Source organism: Coffea eugenioides, chromosome 4, assembly GCF_003713205.1.
Source record: "Coffea eugenioides isolate CCC68of chromosome 4, Ceug_1.0, whole genome shotgun sequence".
NCBI classification, from domain to species: Eukaryota; Viridiplantae; Streptophyta; class Magnoliopsida; order Gentianales; family Rubiaceae; genus Coffea; species Coffea eugenioides.
This window is the reverse complement of record NC_040038.1, coordinates 12032181-12058527: the sequence shown is the minus strand read 5'-3', so window position 1 is coordinate 12058527 and position 26347 is coordinate 12032181. Positions and strand designations below refer to the sequence as shown.

At 34.1% G+C, this 26347-nt stretch overlaps 3 protein-coding genes across 3 annotated transcripts; 1 reads left to right on the top strand and 2 right to left on the bottom strand.

Moving 5' to 3' along the window:
• The first annotated feature begins 14078 nt into the window (after window positions 1-14078).
• On the top strand, window positions 14079-17926 carry LOC113767397 (galactinol--sucrose galactosyltransferase-like). The gene is made up of 4 exons (XM_027311478.1): window positions 14079-15396; window positions 15977-16154; window positions 16627-16994; window positions 17228-17926. The coding sequence occupies exons 1-4, from the start codon at window positions 14176-14178 to the stop codon at window positions 17795-17797; spliced, it is 2337 nt and encodes a 778-aa protein (XP_027167279.1). The 5' UTR covers window positions 14079-14175; the 3' UTR covers window positions 17798-17926.
• A 4016-nt stretch (window positions 17927-21942) lies between these two features.
• Window positions 21943-23133, bottom strand: LOC113769048 (F-box/kelch-repeat protein At3g06240-like). The gene has a single exon (XM_027313532.1). It carries the CDS (start codon window positions 23131-23133, stop codon window positions 21943-21945), a length of 1191 nt encoding a protein of 396 aa, XP_027169333.1.
• Window positions 23134-24044: 911 nt separating this feature from the next.
• Window positions 24045-26189, bottom strand: LOC113769047 (1,4-dihydroxy-2-naphthoyl-CoA thioesterase 1-like). The gene is made up of 3 exons (XM_027313531.1): window positions 26010-26189; window positions 25533-25724; window positions 24045-24188 (listed from the first exon to the last, which is right to left on the bottom strand). Exons 1-3 carry the CDS (start codon window positions 26187-26189, stop codon window positions 24045-24047), a joined length of 516 nt encoding a protein of 171 aa, XP_027169332.1.
• Window positions 26190-26347: the final 158 nt, after the last annotated feature.

The window sequence follows — 26347 nt, the reverse complement described above, 5'->3', positions numbered from 1 at the left end:
TTCACATTTTGTATTCAGTATTTGAAATTGTCATGACAGTTAATGAACTCCTTGTCGTCAATCTTTTGTGCCTTAATTTCATATGCACTAACACAAAGCAACATCTGAATCCATCTGATCCTATGTGGAAGCCAAGCGTCAATGACCTGGCACACAAGGTCAGAATAATGTAAAAGAAAAGGGTGTCTGGCCCTCTCCAGTTGAGATTCGTCGAGTTACATCCAGTTGTGTAAATTGATAAAATTTCAATGTAAATTAAGGTTGGACTACACTGTGGAAGCTCAATATCAAATATAAAATTAAGGTTTTCATCTGGAAGTGTGTGACTGGAGCATTACCTGTCAGAGAGGCAATCCATAGGAAAGCTACAATTGGGGATCCAGTATGTAAGGGATGCGGTGAGGAGCCCGAAACAATAGAACACACACTCCTGCACTGCCCACTAGCACAAGCTGTTTGGAAGGTAGCCCCAGTAACATGGGAGGGAGCACAGAACCAGATGTGCAACTTCACAAGGTGGTGGAGCAGGATCACCGAAGCTACAACAAGACAAGAGGGTAAAAGTCATATTGCTCTCACTGCTAATATCTTGTGGCAGATCTGGAAAGAGAGGAACAAGAAGGAATTTCAGAACCAAATCAGCTACCAACCACACAAGGTGATTCAAAAAGCACATAAAGAATGGTTGGAGCTGGAAGAAATAGCTACAAAGGAAACTGATCTGAGCACAGCAGAAACAATGCCAGAAATGGAGAGGGAAGAGAATGTACAAGAGGACCAGGATTTGATTAGATTGAGAGTGACAACAACAAGCTCATCGAGGCCTGCCTGGTTGGGAATTGGAGTTGAGATCAAAAGAAGGTCAAATGGTTCAACAGAATGGTGGGCATTGAAAGACAGAAGCTATGGAAACAAGAACATTGATGCAGCAGCAGCAGCAGTCAGACTTGTCTTATGCAAAGCACTGGATAGAGGATGGTGCAACATCAAACTCCAAATACAAGACTTGATCACACAGATTAAGCATGGCAAATCATTTGATTGCGGACTGACAACAATCTTGGAGGATATTTTGAACTTAAAGTCGTTGTTTCGAATGTGCTCTTTTTGCTTAGATAGTAATGATGATAGTAATGCTAATGTTAATGTTAGCTCTTATGCCTTAGGCATTTTGTTGGATGAGGAAGGCCATCTTCCTCCGTGTTATTGAACACGAATTGTATAGTTTAATGAGCCGTTGCTCGAAGTGTAAAGCTTTTATAGATCAATACAAGTAATCTAACGTTTTGAGAAAAAAAAATTCAATGTAAACTAATATGTTTTTAGTATAATCGTGAGTTCTACATTAATTCTTTTTTTAAAATTTTTTTATAGTATACGTGGGAGGGTTCGAATCTAAAACTTCTCACTTACACTCCTTTTTATCAAACTATCTAACCCATTCGAACCCCCAGTGCTACATCAATTCAGTTATAAATCACGTTTCTACTAAAATTGTACAAGTTTATACTCCCTCCGTCCCACTTTGATAGTCCTATTTTCCTTTTTCGCATGTCCCAAATTGTAGTTCACTTTCCAATTGACGAATGTAGTTGTATGTTAATTTTTCTAAAATACCCTTATTCAATGTAAGTTGTTGTTACTATAAACCTACCCCATTTAATGAGAGTTGATTCTTTTTTAACCATCATATTTAAGTTCCCATAAAGTTATACTCTAATTAATGTGAGGGTATTTGAGGAAAATAGCTACCTAAATTGATTGTTCCAATAAAGTTAACTATTTTTTCTTAAACTGTGTGAAAAAAACCAGGACTATAAAAAAGGGACGGAGGGAGTAATAAATTTTTATTAGTTCACATAACTAGATATTTGGGAGGCCCTACTTCCAAAATGAAAAACAAAATTTCGTGGTGTCCCTGCTGAATTAATGAAAAACTAAAAAGGTGTAAATTTTTCTTTTCTCATTTTCCTCCTCAATATCTCAAATAATTAAAGACACCATCCACATCCTTGCAATCATTTTCATGTTCTTATTATTATGCAAATTATAGCAGAGGAATTACTTAGAAACATTATAGTTTATTTCTCACATGCAAATCAAACTGGCATTGATTACAAGTGTTTTCACACTATAATCGATGAAATCAATTATTTCCTTTATAATAAAGTAGCGCAGTACATGCTAGTCTATCAGATTTAGTGATACCATTTGTTGTTAATTATGATTAGGGACATTTAAAAATAATATCTTAGTGTGGTAAGAATCTCATCATCATAACTCTTTGCTAGTTTTCTCTACACGATTAATTATTCTAAGGACTTTTTATTTATATTATACAGATTAATTATTCTAAGGACTTTTTTATTTATATTATACAGAACAATATACGTAATCGAAAATGATAAAGATGCCATGATTAAAGTTACATGAATATAGAAGTGTAAATAAAACTCCAAATTCGATTAGATTTAGGACATTCAAAACTAACACTTTTTTGTCCCCTACTTAATTACTTTCGTAGTGGCACCATTTCGATGTTTCTTTTTTATTTTTTATGTTCCTACATAGTTCAAAGTGAAAAAATGAACTGATTAGAAACATATCATTTTTTATTCCCCAAGCACCAATAAAAGATGCCTTGAAATTACATTTTCTACAAAATGTTCTCGAAAGCAATCATTTTGAAGTTAAATTGTAGCATATCAATCCGCCAGTTTGCTCATTTACTTGACGTAGCTGGTGATCTTCAATTACCTGCCACCAACAATAGGCATTACATATATCACGATCTCTTTTCTCGACTATAGGCAACAAAATAGTACCATTTGGGATCGGACTCAAACAGTATACTGCAAAAGAACAACATTGTCCCCCAGATATTGGGTCTAAATTCCTAATTGTACGAAGATCCATTTATAAGATTGTGGTAGCCAAGATCATCCTCCTCATCCTCCGTTTGAATTAGCTATTTTTGGGGGTAGTTTTGAAAAATTTTGCTGTAGCAGAGTTTTTAGATTATATTTTGGAATATTTTCAGAAAATATTTTGAGATATTTAAGAGTAGAAGAGTTTCTAGAATATATTTTGAGATATTTTTTAAAATTTTAAAAAAATTTAAACTAATTTTTAGATTACCTTTTAAAGTATTTTTTAAAAAATTTTATTGTATTTGAAAAACTAATTTTTGAAAAACACTCCCATCCGTGGGAAGGTGTACTAATGTACTTCATCTCTGCAGATAAGGATGTGCTTTATGTTGGGAACAAGAGACTATATACTAATATAGTGAGTGATGAAGGAAAAGATTGTGGCTAGTTGCCTCTCATTAAATGTTTGAGTTAATGTTCTTGTGATAAAGAAGTTGGGATTCTTGAAATTTACATTTGTATTTAACGTGCACAGTTGTTAATGTGATAACTGTGAACTCTCTACTTTCACTATTTTGGGTATTTTATATATGCCGAAAGGTTAATGATCTCATGAGAAAAAAATTAACATTTTCTGATTTTTTTGTAGTAATTAGTTTAGATTCTTGAAATCCACATATTTTATTTGTTATCTAATATTGCATAATGACAATTATGAGCTTCTTACTTTTATTGATGATACCTCAGTCAAATAGTTAAAATTGAGACATTTGGGACAATTGGGATTATGGGTTCAGTTCTCATTATGTGCAAATTTCTTCTCGTACTATTTATATATTAGTTTGTGTTCTTGCAGAATTGTATTGTCCACCGAAAATCTTGGGTTAGTTTGAGTGATAATTTGTTCATAGTACTCACACTTTTATAGTTTCCTGTAATCTTACAAAAAAAAAAAAAAGGAAAACAACACAAACTTTACTATCAATCTTTTTGTGACTTTCACAGATACCAAAAGGGTTAATTAATGCTCTAATGAAAAAGAAATATATTATTTCCCAATTGTTTGCTACTTAGTTCGGATTCTTGAAATTGACATTGAGTAAATAACAATGATTACTATGACCTCTTAACCACAAGAAATAGGCTCAATAGGTGACAAATTTCATGTTGTCCTGGCTGGATTAATGAAAAGCTAAAAGGGTATAAATTATTTCTTTTCTTCCTCTTTTTTTTTTTTTTGTTTCCTTACTAGCTCAAACAAAGATACCATCCATGTTGTTTACAATCATAATTTAATCCTAATTATAATAGAGGAATTAATCAGAGACATTATAATTTCATTTCTCATATGCAAATCAAGGCTGTCTTGAATACATATTCATCATACAAACCAATAGTCTCTAAAGCAATCGATCTGAACGAAAAAAGAAACGCTCCCAATTGCCAGTTTTCTGATTATATCCGATCAAGGAGTGATGTTTGAGTATCGCCCATGAGCACTGTGACTCACATCTACCGTGGTCTCTGCTTGCACGATAGGCGTCAAAATGGTACCATACAGGATCAGGATCCATCAGCACAGCACAATAGAACAATGTTGTGTACCAAATATTGGGATGAAATGACCAACTATATTCAGTTCCATTTTCTATATTGTGGTAGCCAAGATCATCATCCTTGGATTTGCAATGAAGGTTGATGTTTTTTCCTTGCCTGTTCTGGATATGCACATGTACCTTTGCACTGCTTTGTAACATTGCGAATGTTGATAGTAGGAAAACAATGCAATAAAACGATGCGCTGATATACTTCATCACTACAAGTAACGATGTACTTCAAGTAGGAAAGAAGAGAAAATTTGTGTTCTTCAACAAAAGATATGGATATATATGAGTTCTTTGTGGTCTCATTTTATAGACAAGTTTTTTGGCTTTTATGGAAGGACAGTAATTGCGAAGAACCATGTATGATCCATTGGGAGTAAAACCTATTCGAAAGAGGAAATGCATACAAATTTTGCAATTAATACGAGACTTAATTTTCTTTTATGCAATACATTGATTGTGAAATATTGTGGCTGGCTGCTTCTGTTTCAATCTTTTATGTCTTCCACACACACACACACACACACATATAGAGGCCTAATACTTATCACAAATATTAACATTTTCTGATAGTTTCTAAGTTTGGATTCTTGAAATCCAGATCTGATTTAACATCTCATACTGTCATGGTGACAGTTTTCTTACGTACTTTCAATCCTTTTGTATTTTGCATATGTGCCAAAAGAGTTAATGTTCTCATGACCAGAAAATTATCATCTTCTGATTCTTTGTTACGTTGGTTTGGATTCTTGAAATTCTCATTTCCTATAAGAAAATTTCTTATCGGTACCAACTCGTTATTACATCTAAATTATACCCAATTCAATACTTAAATCTGCAGTCACTTTTGTTAACTTTCTTGTACTTAGGACTTGTTTTGAATGCTCTCTGATTTCTAAAAGCTGATTTAATGGAGTTGATTAATGAAATTAGATTTTTCAAAATAACTCATATGTTCTGATTTGCTGTTAAACAAGCTATTTGATCGCGTGCACAGGTGTTCTCAAAATATTAAGAATTCAAAAATCAATGCTCTTTAAATTTGACGTTTAGGGAATAAAGGAAAATTTGAAGAATTCTAAAATCAATGCTCTTTAAATTTGATGTTTGACGGGTATTTTACATACATGCAAGCTAAAAAATACCGAATTACACCCGTTCACTGCAAGTATACAGATCAACTAGTAGTTTAGGGTATATATCGGGTCGATCCCACAAGGAAGAGTGAACAATTACCGGTATTACTAAAGCTTCTCTATTATTTAGACTATCAATGAATGATAAGAAATTTAACCTACTGCACTTATACAAGAAATTAACAAATAAAAGCTCCTTAGGTTGTGGTATCCCTAACTACTCATGCAAGTGTTATATTTGGATCATTGAGTACTACATCTAGGCTAATTATGGTGTAATTTCCTTATGCATTTGAATCCTACTTTCGCAGTGAATCAATTATACTTATAACTAATCCATACCTATTCTCATGGTTATGAAATTAGCTACAAGTTCATTTCTTCAGTGAAATTAGCTACAAGTTCATTTCTTCAGTGAAATTAGCTACAAGTTCATTTCTTCAGTGAAATTACATGAAATGAATCACTAAAAACCACATAGGTGCACCTCTACTTTCGTGAGTGTACTCCCTATGTTTAGCACTTATTGAACTAATGTTAAATCTCAATTTTCATTGCAGAAATAACACCTTAGATAATCACAATTAATGGTACCATATTAATCATGATTTAAAGAGTTAAAGTGCTAAATAACTTGCTCAAATCATAGCAGTCAAATAGCCAAATAATAAGCACTAATAATCATAGAAAGTTCAACCCAACCCAAGGTATAAACTTTAAAGACACATAAATAACATAAATTCCAGAACTTGTATATTAACTATATTTAAGAATCCAATACAAAAGATAAAGAGTTGGAGAAGAGATAACCCATGTCACTTGAGCTTCAACTTCTCTTTCTTCATCTCCATTTTCATCCTAATCTAGCCATTATACAAGAATGGATGAACTACACTTACTACACTATCCTACACTAAGAAAATGGAAGAACTACATTTCTGCACTCTTCAAGCTTCTCCCGTATCCTTCATCTCCAAATGTCTCTGCATATAATAAGCTGATGCAAAGTCCTTCCCTTACCAGTCAAAAATTTCTGCTATGACTCTCCACTTTGATTCTCCAAATCTGAATTTGTTAAGGGAGTCAAAAATAATGGCTTTTGACTTGGAACCTTGGCTATATCTCTTCCTTATGTCTTCTGAAGCATGTGCAGCCTACGTTTCTCTCCAACTCTAGCTGGAAAGTAGTGTGAAGATGAGAAAAATGGCTGAGCAAATTACAGAAATTCGGCTGCCATACACGTTTTTACTTTTGACCTCACTTCAACTGCATTTTTCTCCATGATGAAGGCCGAACTGGCTTTTGTGAAAAACACAAAAGTTGTAGCCCTTTAAATTAGAGTTCCAATGCTTCAAGAATCATCTAATTTGGAGATCGGTGGACTGAGATATGGTCAAAATACCATAGAGTGGTCAATTCTGGGCTTCAGCTTTCGACCATCCAGATAAGTTTCTGTGTTTCGACCTTTTGACCAAGAAAACGGCTGAATTGGACTTTGATGTCTTCATACCAAATGTAGATATATCTCTTAGCTTCAAAATGGTACCAAGATCACCTTGATCCGATCATTGTAGCTCCTGATATAGTCAAAATACGAAAATGTATCTGAGTTGTCAAAGCTGACTTTTCTTGATTTTTGTCCTCAAATTGCATTTCTTCCTTTTACACTTCATATTTTATTTTCACAACTTTAATCCATCATCAATAATCCAAATATATTCTCAATGCACTTCATTTGATGATTGAATCATTAAACCTACAAAATATGAAGTTTTTACCATAAAAATCCATAAAATGCAATGTTTAGCCATTTTAACATAAAATGTAGTTTTTTACCAAAACCTTAGTTATTTTAGTTATAATACTAAATAATCAAACCAAAATTAACTAATAAAACACACTAAAAATACGTAAAATAAACTCTTATCAATGTTCTGCGTAGATAAGCAAAAATGACGATTTGGATAGTAAAATGTGACAGATGAAGTAATACTTATTAGTCAACTACATCTCATGGTTTGATGTTACGAATTCCACAAATTTAATAATTATAAATCTACTAGAGTCTTCATAATTATAAATTTCTTTCAAATTAATAGATTCTTACTTTCCAATTTAAACGGCGCATTATCTTTAGCTGAATAGGGTATGGACGTAATCACTTAATAATACATGGAGCTAGCTAGAAACTTGTAGATTATCATAAAGAAGAAATTTTGTATAAGGAATTAGATACTGAATAATTACACATGAGAAAAAAATCTAATCTATAGTATATTCATAGTTCCTGATCCTTGTATCAAAGAAAAACTTGAAATACATTCATAGTCGGAGACAATATGGACTAGAAATATTATTTTCATATCAAATATGCAAGAAAATAATACTCCTTTTTTAGTTGCTTCCCCCTTGTAAGAGGTTGGGTATGTCCGCCTTCATCAAAAAAATTTATATTATTCAGTTAAATTTCTAGAGTGACGTCCCTCCTTCATGTACGGAAATTGTCCATTAAAAAAATAATCCACAATTACAAGTTTTTTAAACATGTTTAGTTATCTTCTTTGGAACTCCGAAAAATAGCAAAAACAGGTGATCACAAGTTGGGATGTAATTGAATTGAGTTACTTGCGAGTAGTTTGCTAAAGAACTGGACTCGCACTTGAAGCCGAGTGTGAGTCACGAGTGCAAGTCGAGCTAAGTGTCTCAATAGTATTTCGATTCCAATCCGAGTATTATCTTTTGGGGTCGAAAGCTCATCGACCCTTATCAAGCACCAAATAATTAATTAAAAATTATATATTAAATTATTAAATTTTTACTCTTTTAAGCTTGATAGTTGTATAAATTACCAGAATATTGGCTATGACTTTAAAATATTTATAGGTCATATAATCATTTCACATAGAAAAAAATAATTTGATAAGTAAAAATTAAAATTTTGCATTTCTGGAATTAGACAAGGATCTCAGGTTCGAGTACTTGACTTGAGTTTGAACATACTCGCAAGAAAATCAAGCATAATCAAGTCGATCTTGAGTTTTCAAACAATTCTTTGAGCTCGAACCCGATTTCCATTTCTGCTGCTCACTCGAGTTCAAGCAATGCCTCCTTATTGTCGAGTTGAGCTCGAGTACCATGATACTCGATTTGATTACATCTCTAGTCACAAGAATGGGGTGGCAGCACTTGATTACATTTCTAGAATTGGACAAAGATTTCGGTTCGAGTACTTGACTTGAGTTTGATCATACTCGCAAGAAAATCGAGCATAATCGAGTCGATCTCAAGTTTTCGAACAATTCTTTGAGCTCGAACTCAATTTCCATTTCTGCTGCAAACTCGAGTTTGAGCAATGCCTCCTTATTGTCGAGTTGAGCTTGAGCACCACGATACTCAATTTAGACTCGATTTGATTACATCTCTAGTCACAAGAATGGAGTGGCAGCACTTGATTACATTTCTGGAATTGGACAAGGATCTCGGGTTCGAGTACTTGACTTGAGTTTGAACATTTCACAAAAAAATCAAAGCATAATCGAGTTGATCTTGAGTTTTTGAACAATTCTTTGAGCTCGAACTCGATTTTCATTTCTGCTACCCGCTCGATTTCGAACAGTGCCTCCTTATTGTCGAGTTGAGCTCGAGCACCACAATACTTGATTTAGACTCGATTTGTCTCTAGTCACAAAAGTGGATGGCAGCACTTGAGGCAGGAGAATTAGGATTGTCAATGGGACTAGATTAGCCCGAACTCGGCTCGTTCGGCCAGACAAAAAACCCGATGAACCCGACATTTTAGTGAGCCGGTCTGAGTCTGAGCCTAAAAATTAAGATCGAATTAAATATGAGCCGAGCTTGGACCCTATTAGGCTCAAATCCGATATAGGCCCGGCCCTTTAATTATTTGTATATATATATAATATTTATATTTTGATATTATGTATAATTATATATCCAAATATATTATTATTAAATACTAAATATATATTACAAAATATAAAAATACATCTAAAGACTCTTTCATGAGTTTTCTTTAGAGCTAATATTGGTGATGCATAACTGAATCTCTAACTTTTCTTATTGGTTGAATAAATTTTTGTGTTGGCATAATATTGGTTGATTTCTTTTGATCTACAAACACAAATCATCAAGCATGTTTGGATTCAAATCACAAGATTATAAAAAAAGTTTCAACTTTTAAAGATGTATTGGCTTATGATCGCATGTTTTATTACTATTTTTCATGCATTTTGAACGAATTAAATATAAATATTATTGAAAAAATTTTGGTTTATATACTTTTTAAGAACTATGATTTGTTCATGTTTAGTTTTAATAGTATAGTCTTGTAAATGTTAAATTAGTTTTACAACTTAATAGTTATAGTAACTATATTAAAAAATTAAGGAGTAATGAGTGAGTTTGGACTAAACCCGACTAAGGCTCACAACTCGAATATTATGTGAGTTGAATATGAACTTCACATTTATGAACCCGAAACTCATAACCCGAAACCCGAAAATATTTCAAATTAAATAAGTTGAGATTGAGCTTATGAAAACCCGAATCATTAGGCCCGATTGACAGGCATGAGGAGAATGGGGAAAATTTTGACATTAAATGTCAAATTGTCATATCACTATTTGACTATTTCAACTTCTCTTCATACGAACCAAAGAAGATGAAATATTGCAATCAAAGAGTTCTTGAACGTCGCGTCTTTCCATCAGCTGTGTGTGATTTTGTTCTTGACACGTATATATGAAGTAGGATCCTTGAATCTAAGGGCAAATTAACTGACTAAAGGCCCCAAAGGTGGGGAAAATATATAATAGAGAGCAACTGACGGTGGGATGAGAGCCACTATTCTCTCCCCTTAATATATGCATGTTGTCTTTCTACCAACGTTATTAATCCAAAGGGAAAAAAATGGAGAAAACCTGTTTCACGCGTAAACGGGGTCAACAATCTTTGAGACCGGCATTAGATACAAACTTTGAGAGTTGCGAGGGTGAAATTTGCCTGTGCTGACTCTTAGGGGGGGGGGGTGTGAGTTGTAATAAAAAATTACTTTTTATGTGGTAAATTATAATTCTTGTAAGATCCAAATTTAAATTTGTATTCCTTTACATTCACTATTGTGACAGAAAGAATAGGGAAGGGACTCCTGTAATTGCAGTTGGTCCATACAATTAATAGTTTAAATATGGTGAATTTGAAATTGAATGGATGAAGTAATGATGAGGCATATTGTTTAACGAGTGAAAAGATTATTATTTTCATATTTTGTTGCTTTAGTGTCTAAATTATAGGATATAACTGGTATCTGTAATTGCGAAAACTCGAATTCATAGAAGGGGGGCATAAGGTAAAATTTTTCTACCATGCATGTTTGAATTCCATCTTGCCATGAACCAAATTACTCCTACACCTTTTTTTGTTTTGAAGGAATTACTTCTACACTTTTGATTCACAATCTGTCACATAATTCAAGGAGAACTTTAGTTAAACATAGACCTTTACTCAAGCCTCGAATGTGCCTCTACTTTATATCCTTTTAGGAATTAGTGAGAAGCAAGATTTTCTTGAATGTCCCAAGCTTTGTACAGTTCACCATCTCTTGGACACACTTTTTTCTTTTGCTTGGATGATTCCTCATGCCAGGGCCGACAAACAAATCATGAAAGAGATTGAAAAATACAGTGTGCTACAAGATAAAGCGATTGTATATACAGAAAGATTTTGTCTGATGCCACAAAGAGGGCTCCAATAGGGATGAATTTGTAAGAATTGTTTGGGTGATTTTGGTCATGTCGACTTAAAAAAAAAATTTGTACATTGCATGTGAAGTCAAGGTTTGCGATTTGTTGTGCCATTTGAATTTTTAGAGATCAAAGTGTCTTCTATAACGCACAAAATCGAGGTATTAATTGTAAAATTGAATTGCTAAAGAAGCACGACTAAGAGGCACTTGAAATTAGTATTTTGTGAAAAGTGCAATTTTCTAATTTGAAAGGAAAGTAAAATTATGTTAGAGCAGGTACTAGATTAATTTTTCCTTCAATTTTTATTTATTTTTTTATTATTAATAAATTCCGGGTTGACATCTCTCTCCCCAAAAAAAAAAAGCTACTCATTATCTGCATAACCTATTAATTCTATTTATTTTTCCCTTGAAAAACTTTCCCCTATGTTCATTTCCTTGTTTGTGTACTCGTTTTATTTTTATTTTATACTTGTTGCTGTTTTAGGCTTTTAGCTCCTTTTCACTGTCTTCATAGTAGTAAACAGAGAATTATATTCGTTGTCTGCCAACTTTGAGTCTTTAATGAGGTTGGTGAAGTAGCACGAAACGTCCAAAGAGGAATGAATGCTCGAGAAAGAACCACAACGTATGGTTGGAGAAAACAAACTAAAGTGTTAGAGGACATCTGGAGAGGTCCCATTGATAATGAGTTCACTGGTCAAGATAGTCAGCAATTTCTTTTGGAGCCAATGTTTTAAAAACCGGACCATTAATTAAACCGATGAAGTGAAAGGGTCGAGGTTTAATCGGTCGGACTGGTTCAACCCCGATTCAATGAATTTTTTTAAAAATAATTTATATAAATATATACATGCACAAAAAAGACATGTAATGGACTAATTTAATACTTTATATGATGAAAAGTTTACTATTTTTTAATAACTTGAATTTTTAAAAATAAATTTTTTAAATTATAAGTTAAAACAATAAATTTCATCTCAATTTCAATTATATCTAAATCCAACCCAAAAATATCACAATATTTTGAAATTATACAAAATTCACGTCTATGAGAATTTAGACATTGTGAACTTAAATTTTAATTTACGTTTTGGGATTTAGAGATTGCAATTTAAAAAAGGAAGTTTGGAGTTCGAAGGAAGTCAAGAGAATCGAAAATAGAAATGTAAACTTGATAAGAAACAAAAAATGAGACAAAAGTGAGTGGTTGTGGCATTAAATAATTTGGGTTAAAGAAAAATAATTCTTTTTTAACTTTTTTCAGTTTAATGGACAAAAACAAAATTAAAAGATGGAAGAAAACATCAATAAATTAAAAATAAAGAGTTTTGATCAAGAAGGGAGTGATAAAAGAAAAAAGGATAGAGAGAGAGAGAGTTGAAAATTAAAAAGAAAGAGTCATGAGAGGATGAGGTTTTGTAAGAAAAATGAAAAAAAGAAATATGAGTGTTTGTTTTATATAAATAAGTTATCGAAAAAAACTAATAAGATGTGATGGTGCAACGGTTGATACATTGGTCTTCTATTACAAAGGTCTTGAGTTTGAATCTTGATAGATGCATTTTGCAAAACTTAAAAAAAAAAAAAAAAAAAAAGGGAAAGTTGAAAACCGAAAAACCGTCGGTTCAATCCGGTTCGGCGATTTTCATGGTTCAACCGGGTTTTGACCGATTTTCTGGCAAAGTCAACAATGGCATAGAACCGGACGGGTTCCATGGTTGGTTCGCGGTTCAACCGATCGAACCGGTCGGTCCGATCCGGTTTTCAAAACATTGTTTGGAGCCAAGCAATTTTGGCATGGCCAAGAAGTGATAAGACAAAAAGCATGCAGCATTGTTTTTTTTTTTCCTTCCTTTTTTGAGATGTTTCCATATTCCAAGAAAGATAAGATAAAAGTAACCAGAAGCCTCAAGATTATGGCTAGAAAGATAGTAAAATAAAAGTAGCCAGAAGCCTCAAGAAAGTAACCAGCAACCAGTTGAGCCCTCCCAAAATAGGCTAGTGCAGGAATTGGATTACGTGTAGGATAGATAAGTAAGTAAAATTTTTCAATAACCAAGAGCATTTTGGTCTTGTATGGTTGAGATTTATTTTCCTTTTCTAGGCCAAACTATCCTCTGAGATCAACTATAGATGTTCTTCTGAAATGAGGATTAGCCTAAGTGACTTGGTTTATTCAAAAGCATATTAACATATTGTAGTCACATGCTTTCCACTATTTAAATATCTTCTTCTTGTTTTGTTGGTAAAAAAGTAAAAAGAAAAATTAATATACCGTTTGGATTACTATTTTTTAGAGATTTTTTTTTTAAAAAAAATATGCTGCAGTAATTTGATGTATGTAATATAAAAGGTAATTGAAATGGTGTTCAAGAAAAATGTAAAAATGTTTTGAGGAAAAAATGGCAATCCAAAAATGTATTTTCTTGGGTACATAGTATTATACTAATTCAATTGGTCCTACTAACTTTATTCTAACCGCCAAAATGACCGTCAATCTCACGCTACGGTGTTGGCTTAGCCACTGGAAGGCCCTATGGCCATGAAAGCAAATCTCACTGTAGCCAACTTGTAGGTTGTTCCCACAAATCAATATACCACAACCATGCCTTGAGAAATTATTTTCTCATACTTTATCACATACCTCTAGATTCGATTTCCCCCCTCAAATGTCTATATAAACCCTCTCCAGTCCTGCATTGATTACAACATTTCATTTCAAAGAATTTAAATAGCTCCTTTCTTTTCTACTTTCCTACTTGTATACTCAAAACCAGTTCCTTGATTCCTTAACAGTTATGGCTCCTAGCTTGAGCAAAGGTGCCTCTGAAGTAATGGGGGTTGAAGATGATCAAAAACCCTCGTCAATCGCTCTTGAAGGGACACAGTTTCTAGCCAATGGTCATCCAATTCTAACTGAAGTCCCTGCCAACATTGTTGCCACACCATCTCCATTTTTCTCCAAAGACTTAACCAGAAAAATGGTCGGCAGTTTTATTGGCTTTGATGCTATAGAACCAAAAAGCCGCCATGTAGTCCCTCTTGGTAAGCTCAAGAACATAAGATTCATGAGCATATTTAGATTTAAAGTCTGGTGGACCACTCAATGGGTTGGAAATTCTAGTAAGGATGTCGAACATGAGACACAAATGATGATTCTTGATAAATCAGACAATGGCCGCCCCTATGTTCTTCTCCTTCCAATTCTTGAAGGACCGTTTAGAGCTTCATTGCAGCCTGGCATGGAGGATTACTTGGATATTTGCTTGGAGAGTGGATCAAGCAAAGTTTGCAGATCGCGTTTTTGCAGTAGTCTGTACATGCACGTTGGAGACGATCCATTTCAGCTAGTGAAGGAGGCAATGAAGGTGATCAAGGTCCATCTAGGGACCTTTAAGCTTCTTGAGGAGAAGCGTCCACCAGATATAGTTGATAAATTTGGTTGGTGCACATGGGATGCCTTTTATCTTAAGGTAACCCCAAAAGGGGTTTGGGAAGGGGTAAAATCCCTAGTGGAGGGTGGGTGCCCTCCAGGAATGGTCCTAATAGATGATGGATGGCAATCCATTTGTCATGATGATGATGATGTTAATGACCAAAAAGGCATGAATAGGACTTCAGCTGGTGAACAAATGCCTTGTAGGTTAGTAAAATTTGAAGAAAATTACAAATTTAGAGACTATACAAGTTCTAGGGTACCCTGTGATAAGGGCATGGTTGCATTTGTTAGTGATCTTAAGGAGGAGTTTAGGAGTGTAGAGCATGTTTACGTTTGGCATGCACTGTGTGGATACTGGGGTGGGATTAGACCTAATGTCCCAAGCATGCCTGAGTCTAGGGTCATTAGTCCTAAACTGTCACAGGGATTGCAGATGACTATGGAAGATTTGGCCGTGGACAAAATTGTCAACAATGGAGTTGGACTGGTCCCACCAGAAAAAGTTCAGGAGATGTATGAAGGCTTGCATTCACATCTTGAATCTGCTGGCATTGATGGGGTCAAGGTAGATGTGATACATGTAAGTTATGAACCTTTTAAGATAATGCCTTTATTCCATTTTTATCCTTTTGGATCATAGTGGTCTACATATATTTGCAGGGATGTTTACAATTGGCTGGCTCATAATCTTCTTGCATGGATTACTATCTTTAGGTCTTCTATTATGACATGTTGTTGATAATGTAGAGGGCACCGACTGTAATTGATAACAAATATGATTAGCTCACCCTGTTGCTGTTATGTAGCGTAAACGATTGCTCTTTTCCAAATCAGATTTAATAGGAAAATGAAAGGAAAACTAGACTTAGACCCCATGTAAAGACAAAATGGAAGTAGTAGAAAGATCTAGTGAAAAATGGAAGGAGAATACTTCAAAGGAGAAAATTCATTTATTCAATAATGGAAAAAAATTGAGTTTTGCTATATATAGACAAATTAAGTTTTGCTATATATAGACAAATTAAATGCTAGTATTTTTAGGAGCTTGGGGGACATAGATCCTTTGTGTATGTCAACATGGCTTGTAAAACAACGGGCTTAATAGAAAAGTAAGATTAATATAGTATTAAAAGTGCAGAACCATTCTATTGGTTTTGCAGTTGCTAGAGATGCTATGTGAGGAATTTGGAGGTCGAGTTGAGCTTGCTAAAGCTTACTATAAAGCCTTAACAGCTTCAGTGAGAAAGCATTTTAAAGGCAATGGTGTGATTGCTAGCATGGAGCACTGCAATGATTTCTTTTATCTTGGAACAGAGGCTATAGCTCTTGGACGTGTTGGTAAGCTAGCTAACCTGAATAATATATTATTCTCACATCTATTTATGTTCTTCTATTTAGCCAAATTAATAAATTAGAGAATGTCAATTAAGGACTTTTTTTTTTATACTTCATTGCCTAAGTAAGTAGATTTTAACATTTTCGAAGCTAAAGGTTGCTTTTAACTACTATTCTATTTTCTTTTGACCTTTTATTTAGACCATTTTGAAACTTAGGAACTTTTGTTTCTCAAAAATTTTTACGACAACCCTTCTAATGTATCATATTCAAAGAATTGTGGGAATGCTAAATCATACAAGGGAAAAAAGACCTTTATAATATATTCTTCATTGAAAATATTAGATGATAGAATTTTTTTGCTGTTCTCCTTCTTGATGGTTAATCTTGCCTTCTATAATTGAGTTCATGATCTTGCTGTCTATTTACCACTAATGCTATATGTAGATTAATTTTGTGCCATTCCTACATTCAGGGGATGACTTCTGGTGTACTGATCCATCTGGAGATCCTAATGGTACATTTTGGCTTCAAGGGTGTCACATGGTGCACTGTGCTTACAATAGCCTATGGATGGGAAATTTCATACAACCTGATTGGGACATGTTCCAATCCACTCATCCATGTGCAGAATTTCATGCTGCCTCTAGAGCCATCTCTGGAGGACCAATCTATGTTAGTGATTCTGTCGGAAAACACAACTTTCAGCTGCTTAAAAGCCTAGTTTTACCTGATGGCTCCATCCTAAGGTGTCAACACTATGCTCTACCCACCAGAGACTGCCTCTTTGAAGACCCTCTACATGATGGAAAAACTATGCTCAAAATTTGGAATCTTAACAAGGTAAGAATTTTGGATTAATTCTTTCATCCTCCCTTTGAATTATGAACATTTTTGTGCTGTCAATGAGGGTTAACCTTGTCTTCTAAATATACAGTAACAATAATGCTTCTCAACTGTGCTCATCAATTATTAACGTTTAGACATGCAGATTCCACACATACGATATATCATTCCCTTTGATTAGGAGTTCAATTCCTGTCATTTTACTGTGGCTCTTGGATGCATTTTTACAGTTTACAGGAGTTCTTGGAGCATTTAACTGTCAAGGAGGGGGATGGTGCCCTGTAACTAGGAGAAACAAAAGTGCGAGTGAATTTTCAGTTCCTGTTACCTGCTTGGCAAGTCCTGAAGATATTGAATGGAGCAATGGAAGGAATCCAATTCCTCTAAAAGGGGTGGAACTCTTTGCAATCTATATGCAACGGGAGAAAAGGTTGAAGTTATTAAAGTTATCAGATAATATGGGAATCTGTCTGAAGCCATTTGAATATGAGCTAATGATTGTTTCTCCTGTGACTGTCTTGACCAAAAAATTGGTCCAATTTGCTTCCATTGGACTGGTAAATATGCTCAATTCTGGTGGTGCTGTGGAGTCTCTGATATATGATGATGATGATGACAAAAGTTCAGTGAGTATAGGAGTCATGGGAAGTGGAGAAATGAGAGTTTTTGCATCAGAGAAACCTATATCTTGCATGATTGATGGAATTGATGTGGAGTTCAGCTATAATGATCAAATGGTCATCATTCAAGTTCCATGGCCTAATTCATCAAGATTATCCATAGTTAAATGCATATTCTGAAAACTAGTATGTGAAGTTTCTTGACTGAGATTCTTTTCTTTATATTGTGAATTTTTTAGAAGTCAAGATCTTCGGATCTTGTTTGTCTGAAAAGTCAGCCTGGTGGATTTGTACTGTTTTGAGCTGATCCAGGATGTCAAAAGATTTGTGTTAATACATAGTCAAAAACTTATGTATAATCATGTGTGCATCTGGATTTTACTGTATAACCCTGGATTGGATTGACCCAAGCTCAAACTGATTTGCCCAAGAAATAATGGGTTCGACAAGTAACATAAATGGGTTGGGCTGGATTTAGGCCTAAAATATAGGTCTGAAATTAAAATGTTACGAACTTGTAAATAATACCAATAAAAGCCCAGCCCACATATCTTTATTTAGTTTTAAAAATTGTGCAGTTTTTTTTTTTATGTTTAGCAATAAAAGCTAAACAAGTGACCCATAATAATCACATTAGTTGGAGCATCAAAAGATGCATCAATCATCCATGGATATCTTTTTCTAGTTAGATTTCTTGATTGCTTTTTTTGAACTTCTGATCATTTGCAATGGAAAAATTTTAAGAAGTATCATATGGTTTCTTTACATGGCTGTGATGCTACTCAATGTTGGCATGTCTTTTCACACTCGACTCAAAATTTGGAGCTTGAATTTTGTAAAATTAGTCCATTCAAGAAATTTGTTGTATCAAAATCATGGCTTATGAGGTGAACAAGGCAGGCTATGTACATGGATTGGATGGTAGAAAATGAAGCTGGAGAAAAATGGATGGTAGACTTGTACAGTGTTACAGATATTTCAGGGATTGGGACAGGTACGATTGGCTTTAGTATGGTTGTGTACAATTATTGTACTTTTTCCAAAATTTGGTATACATTTACAGACAAAAAAGTTGTATTTATATATTTAAGTTAGTATTGTACGGATAGAATTTAGACGTGAAATAAAATTATGTGATGACATACCAAATTATGTAAGAAATACAACGGTACCAAGTTTCTGAGAGTTATTTTTTTCCTCAAAATTCTATTTAAGTAATTTTGCTTTCTTTTTATTTTTCTCATTGATTTTTATAGTTAAGATGTATAATTCTATATGTATGCATGTGCATAAAATTTGTATTATTCAACACCAACTCAATTTTTTAGTTTAGGTAAACAGGAATAACCACTTCCACCATTAAATAAACTCTCTTAATAGAACAATTTGAAGCTATCAAATTGTATCATTTCACATCAATTATTAAAATGATTTTTCGACTCGAGTACATAATTCTTTTCGAGATCAGTAAAAAACCGGTTCAGTCCTAATAGTAGTTCCTCCGTTAGGACTTCTTCTTTCACTTGTGTTTTTCTACAATTTCGTTAAGAGTCAATACTACAGAATTTGGTAAACTGTATGGATTTACATATTTTGAGTTGTTGAAAATTATGTCCGTTACTCCTTTGACTTGTGGCTTTATCATGAAATCTCCATACTTAAAAGATACAATTATGCTGCAATAAATATATTCAAATAGTACATCTTTTCGGGGAGGGGTGAGTCAGATGATTTGGGAGAAAGGAGTGTAAATAAGAGATTTCGAATTCGAACTCTCTCACTTACACTAAAAAAAAAAAAAGGTGCATCATTCTAAATTTTAAAAGGAAAAAACATAAAATAGGGGATGACAACATCAAAGAAGACTACGATTTTCTTGGATGATTGTACATGATTTGGGCAAGTAGACAATTAGATATTTCATCTTCATTTTTTCTTTTAGAGTTAATATCAATTCACAGCCTGAAAATTGGAAATTGTTCAACTGTAAACTCAAAAAATAAGCACTTTACAGCCTCAGACCAACAATGTTAGTAACTTGTAATATGGTAAGACGACCTCACAAATTTTAAGACATAAATGCCCCTGTGAAACACTGCCTTCCAAGCTGGTAGTGGTGCTCCAAACTACTTACATTTGTAACTGTTAAATGTAAATAACTACTACAGAAATTTCAAGCCCAAAAGGGTAAAGTGGCCTTTTCACACCTTTTGCCAACTCACTTATTAAAAATGAGCAGATTATTAGTCTCAGGGTATTTTTATGTGTTTTAGATGGGCAAAGTGGAAAAATCCCCAGCGTTCAGGGAATAAATTGCTATTGACCCTTTCTTCTATTTCTTTTGTCAAATGTTCTCTTATCTAAAATGTTTAACCAAAATGTGTTAAACCAACCAAAAAGCCGGAATCCAAATAACCAAATGGTATAGACCAAAAACATAAATGAGATGAATATAGATTATGTCAGCAAAGCAAGTTGATATCTTGAATTTCAAGAGCCATCAAAAAATTAAGAAATCCATCATTGTAAGCGTCATCATTAATAGTTTGCAACTTTTTTATTATTCAAGAAGAGAATCGAAGACTCATAGTGGGGAAGAGGGAACAGTGAGGGCTTCAAGTCGTATTTGAAACTTCACGATCACCTAGTCAATGTCACTACTAACTAATCTGACTCGTGTAGACTGATTATTCATATTTAAATGCTTTGTAGCTCTATCCAATTCATTGTGTATATAATAGGTGATGGCACATCCAAGTAGAAGCCAGAAAATGCTGCATATACCACAACATCGAGAGCTGAATCATTTAAAAATATGTCTCTGCATCTTGAAATATTTAATGTCAGAAATGTTACGACGGAGCAAAATTGTTAGGTGCACAGTCATCCTTAACTGAAATCAGAAATCTGTTGCATGCACATCAGCAGATTGATCAAATAAAATCAGTTCAAATCTCAAAAATGAAACAGAATAATGTAAAAATAGAGTTTACAGCATCAAGAGTTGAAATGCTCGGTTTAGCAAAAGAAAGTGAAATCAACCTGCCAAACTAGTGAATGACATCTTATTGGTTTGCCCTCCGTTTATTAGGTACTGATTGACTAGTCTCCAACCTAAGTACCAAAATAGTTTGAAGCATATCCTGCAGCATCTTCACCTTGCAAATACTCCAATCTGAAAAGACAAATATTGAAATAAAGGGAAAGGAAATCACCACAAGAACAAGAAGAAAATCGAACAAGAATAACAAATATAAAAGATATCAACACTGATGTGATCAAGTCAGTATCTCATTAAAGGCCAAAATCTATTCAACCAGATGCAAATTTGGGCCGAACTTCATCACCTAAACAAATTCATAGTTCCAAAAATTAGAGTTAAAACATTCGTCTTGCATGCTGAATCGAAGGATTTTATACCTCACAGTGATTCAACTAAAACATCAAGAGACACTAAGAATAATACTAAATTGTAGAAGTAAATGCAATATTGTAGCAAAAGTTTGGGAAGCTCAAGTATTTTGTGTTCTTTAGAAGTCAAAATAGAAGAAGATCATAGGACTGCATGCATGAGCAGAAAATATTCAATCAATCTTGAACAGCTTGGTACTTGGTTTAAGCATGCACGCAGTTGCACGTCCTAAAAGACCTATTTAAACTAGTGGCTTAGGTCCACCAAATCCATCAGCTGATCAAGAAAGAAGATTGAAAAATATAAAATAGATCCTTTCTGTAATTATAGCAGCAAAAAAAAATGATAATGGAGACCAAAAAGAATGCAGAAATACCAAATAAAATGATTGATCCAGAAACTGGAATGGTGAAAGTTAAAATTCAAGACAGAGCTCAAATTATTCAACACTCTCTCTTTGTTTCCCAGCTTTCTTTTTCCATTTTTCTGCAAAGCAGCAAGTGTGAGCATTCGGCGTTACTTACTTGACACTGGCCCAAAAAAAGAAACCAATAACCCCTATTTATGCACCATGCAATTGGCAATAATTGTTTCCCCATTTAGGATACATAATTTCACTTCCTCATCTTTTGACTTCAATCAGGTAATGAGCTTCTTTTGGATTTTTAATTCAATGTTCCCTTTTTCAGAATTCTTTTGTTCAATAAACCAGAAAGGAGTGCATAAGTTCCAGTACACATACATGTCAATAATTGAAATTTGCACAAAAGCCTACTCCAGCAGGAAATCTAATAACCAAATAGCCACCCAGGTAATCACCAAGTTTTATGACAATCTAAATGAAATGTAATTCACATAATTAATAAATTTGTAAGCTTTTAACTTCATTACCATCAATTTTCAACTGAAACCCTCAAAATGATGTTGCTCTCCATTTCTGACTGTAGAAAGTAGGCGAGACAAGGCTCTCGAGAAAGCAGCCAACATCTCTGGAAGTATCTCTATTAATGCCAGCAACCAATATTTCCCTTGTAGTTCCATCTCTCAAATTATGAACAACAAGGTTCTGACCATTCTTGTCCAAAACAACATCATCCTCCCCCAATAGACAAATAGGTTTATAATAATGTTCAACAACTTTTGGTATAATAACTCCAAATTTGGTCCAAGATTCTCCAACACCATAATCCTTCATCATCCAAATATCCATCTGCTGACTAGATTGCTCCACAACCATTGCTAGACATCCACCAAGAACAACAAGCTGCTTAGAAGACGCCAATGAACCCCAATTGCGAGTGCTACAACCAGCACTAGGCCATGGCACTTGCTTAAATTCCTCGGTACTCAAATCCAAAGCGGCTATAACCTGCGATTCATCAACTCTAGACTGAGCAAGCCAATGCACAGAACCGTTCAGAAACACCCCAGAATGAGTAGTAGGAGCGTAAGAACAATTATAAAGTCTCCTGCAAGTCCCATTCCTCAAACTGAAAACAATTACAAAATTTTCAGAACGCCTAATAGTTGTACCCCCATAAGGCCAGATGATTTTATAGTCATCATTAAAACTATCATAACCGAAAGCAACCCCGGCATTCCCAACCACCAAATTAAAAGGGCCCTTTGGTAATCTTAAACGCTCCTTGGTTGTGGGGTTTACCAAATACATGGTATCAAGTGCTAGTAAATGTTTGCTGCTAAACTCACGCCTTCTCAATCCATCATTTGCTACCAACACCAACCCATTGCAAGAACCCACAATTCTGGCGCTGCTCAATGTGTTCTCTAAAAGACGGTTGAGCTTTTGTGAAATCCTGACGTAATTGTTAGGGGAGGGGAAAGTTGTGGTGGAAAAATTGATCGTGAAGTACTGGAAAGCGGGAGTACTGGAGGAGGAAACGATGATGAGTTTTTCCTGGTCATCGAGGTGGAAGGCAAGGTGGGCTTTGATGAATAGTGGGTCGTAGAGTAGAGAGTGCCATGGCTTCGAAACGAGCCTCAATTTGCCGATGGATTTTGTAGGGAGTCGTAACAGGATGTCAATAATGAGTTCTTGGGGAAGGGGAAATGTCGGGGATAGGTCAGCCGTGGCCACCGGCATCTGGGTTTGATCGAACTTTTCTAGGGACATAGATTAACAGCTAGGGCGGGCGGTGGCGGTGGTGGCGGCGGAGTGGCGCTGCTGGCGGTTGTGGCGATGTTTTGAGAGTTGGCGAACGTGTGGGCTGACAGGCACTAAAATAGGTGCAAAGTGCAAATCCGGTCAACTTCGGAAAAAAAAAATCCATATTACATTTCTCCAATTGCTTAAAGTATATATAAAAATTAAAATTAAATTCATTAAATTTTACAGCTTTCATTATAGTTTTGATCAATTTTGCACTACCAAAATATTCTATGCAAGTTAAGTGACAAAACATTCATAGATGAGTCCGATTTGAAACGAAATTCTCTTCAATTAACGGGGAGGAGCCTTACAACGTGAGCAATTTAAAGTGACTGTGTGATTTTCAAACCATCATGATAGTTTTATGGTCAAATTCGAGTGTCTCTTTTTATGTTGCTCATGACATAGATGAATAATTTTTGTTGGTTACAAGAATATTAATATGTCCTATATCTCAAGAAAAAATAATAGAAAAAAACAAGTAAGAATTTTTAATACCATTTTTACAACCAAAATTTAGTATCAGAAATTAGATTACATGTAGAAGCTTGATGTGCTTATTATTTATGATTAATTTTTCCTATATTTATAGTGTATACATTGTCAGCGTTGGATGAATGACAATTATGTAAAATTTGAATTTGAAATCGAACTTTTACACATGTATCATGAATCTAACGATAATAGTATATATACTATCAGTGTATATAAAATTTACTCTATTATTCATTACAAAGCCGAAAAGAAAAAGCTCTTAAGCTTGCAGGAAGACGAGGGATAAGCATATGTAAAATGTTTGTGCATGAATTATTGATGAAAGGGAAATTTAACAACAAAAGATGTACTCATAACTTTGCATGTTTAAGGTTGTTTCCACCATCTACGGCATTTGCTGACATATTGCATCGAACTGTAACCTTTGATGTTGCTAATAAAGATTTGTTCACAGAATTTGAGGAATCAATCTTCCAGAACCGCACTTCCCATACCTGCCAAGCAGTACCAGAAATGAATACATAAAAAAAGCCTTTTAAGATTTTTCCATGATTATGATTGCTCCCCCTAAATATAATCAATGAGAATGGATGTGTGATTGTAATTAGGATGAATTTGTAGTTATTCTTAGTGGGATATAGTAAAATTCTGGTATTTGTATACTTAGGAAAATAAAAGAACCATGTTCATGTCATTGGCCGGCTCTAATACACTACTAAGAGGTATTGCTAAGTTCTTTGAGAATATAAACAAATAAATGGATAATCGCACCCAAAATAAATAAATAAATGGACAATCACGAGCAGCAATTTGACTATGTGTTGGGAAAATGACAAACAAATAAATTCAAGGCACAATAATAATGAAGGCAAAAATGAGCTAAAAATGATGACCAATGGTCTTTTTACTAGAAGATTTACTTCAGTTTTATTCCTCAAAAACCTCACACTACAAGTAGTCTTAGCATCACATACATGTGCTTTTGTGTGTGTGTGTGTCTATATATATATATATATAGAGAGAGAGAGAGAGAGAGGGGGGGACGGAGGGAGGGAGGTGATCTATCTCTTAAGTCGGCTGCAATCTATTTGTATTGCAATTTTTTGGAGTTTTTATAGAAAAATATATTGTAATAATGTAGTATATGTAAAATAAAAAGATGATTGAAAAATGTGTCAAGTGAAATTTTCTGAAAAAATTCAGAATCCAAAGAAGGTTAAGTACAAGAAAAAACATGCACCAACTTGCTAGCTAGCTTAATTAGTATTAAAGAAAGCTCACAACCGAGCGTTAAATATGTACCTCGAATCATATGTAACGTTAAATTATAATTCCTCTTTTTATGACACGTAACTTTTGAATATGTCACGAGACTTTTTGAGTTTTAATTTAAAAATCAAACTACAGAAATGGGAAGAAAAAGAAATGAATTTTTAGCCAAAGAAATAAAACATAGGAAGGTTAAATACGTGGGAAAAAGTAAAATTAAGTAAAGCCAAAATCAGCCATAGAAAACCTAAAGTCAAATAAAATTATAATCTATTTTTCTGATCTCAAAAGAAAAGAGCAAATTTTCTTTCCTCTAGTTTTATTCTATTTTTCTCTCATATCTTATGTGTAACTCATCCATTCTTTTTCAACATAGACAACAAATTTCAAATTGTAAGAGTAAATTTATCCTATATTTAGTTAATTTATCAAATTTTAAGAGTTGACTTTTCAGCAAATAATCTATAGCAGGACAAAATGATCAACCATTTTCATTGTTAAAATTATTGTTGTGTTTTTAGTTTAAAAAAGAAAAGTGCATTTCAAAGGAAAAATAGTATATGTAGCACCTGAATAGTGGTGCCAGCATTGAGAGGAGTGGCCTCAGCATGCACAATATCACCAACTTGTGCACTCTTGAGATGGTTAATGCTGAGTTGTATTCCGGCGGCTCTCCGCCTCCCGGAGGCCAAGTAGGCTCCTCTGCTCCCCAGATCCTCAGCTATGAGTGCTGAAACTCCACCATGCAACACCATGAATGGCTGTTCAATGCAATTATTAAATACCATTAGTTGCACAAAATTTTCTTTCGTTTTTTGTGAACCCATTTATTTAAAAAAAAGAAAAAAAGAAACTTATTGAATCAAGTGTAGATCACCTATGTTTATTTAAAAAAAAGAAAAAAAGAAACTTATTGAATCAAGTGTAGATCACCTATGTTCAATTTTGACTTAAAAAGAAAAAAAAAACCTAAGTCATATACGTTAAAGATTAATGGTGATGACAATTGTTAGAGCTAATTTATCTACTTTTTAAGAATTAATTACCTGACAACACTTGGGTGTCACTTGAAACCAACCACTGACTTTTTCCGGCGAGACATGTTCATCTTTAAATCCAAATACTCCAAGTGGACCGCCTGAGTCATCATTTTCCGATGCTTTTGATGCCGATGATGGTGGTGGCGGTGGCGGTGGCGGCGGCGGCTGAGGCTTTGGCAAAACCATCTGTGTCTTCCTCCTCTTGTCAGACTAGTAAGATCAACTCTAATGATCCGGGCTTAAGTATTAATATCATACATCAAATGAAGTATTAAAAGATGAAGACAAGTAGAATTAATTATTCAATGTTGAATATTAAACTAAGGTATTATCAATGAAAGTTC

Coding starts and splice junctions, on each gene's coding strand:
- LOC113767397 (XM_027311478.1), top strand. CDS start 14,176: ATGGCTCCTAGCTTGAGCAAAGGTGCCTCTGAAGTAATGGGGGTTGAA. Junction 15,397..15,976: donor TCAAGGTAGATGTGATACAT/GTAAGTTATGAA, acceptor TTGGTTTTGCAG/TTGCTAGAGATGCTATGTGA. Junction 16,995..17,227: donor AAATTTGGAATCTTAACAAG/GTAAGAATTTTG, acceptor GCATTTTTACAG/TTTACAGGAGTTCTTGGAGC.
- LOC113769047 (XM_027313531.1), bottom strand. CDS start 26,189: ATGGTTTTGCCAAAGCCTCAGCCGCCGCCGCCACCGCCACCGCCACCA. Junction 25,725..26,009: donor TGACACCCAAGTGTTGTCAG/GTAATTAATTCT, acceptor TGCATTGAACAG/CCATTCATGGTGTTGCATGG. Junction 24,189..25,532: donor ATGCTGGCACCACTATTCAG/GTGCTACATATA, acceptor ACTGCTTGGCAG/GTATGGGAAGTGCGGTTCTG.
- LOC113769048 (XM_027313532.1), bottom strand. CDS start 23,133: ATGCCGGTGGCCACGGCTGACCTATCCCCGACATTTCCCCTTCCCCAA.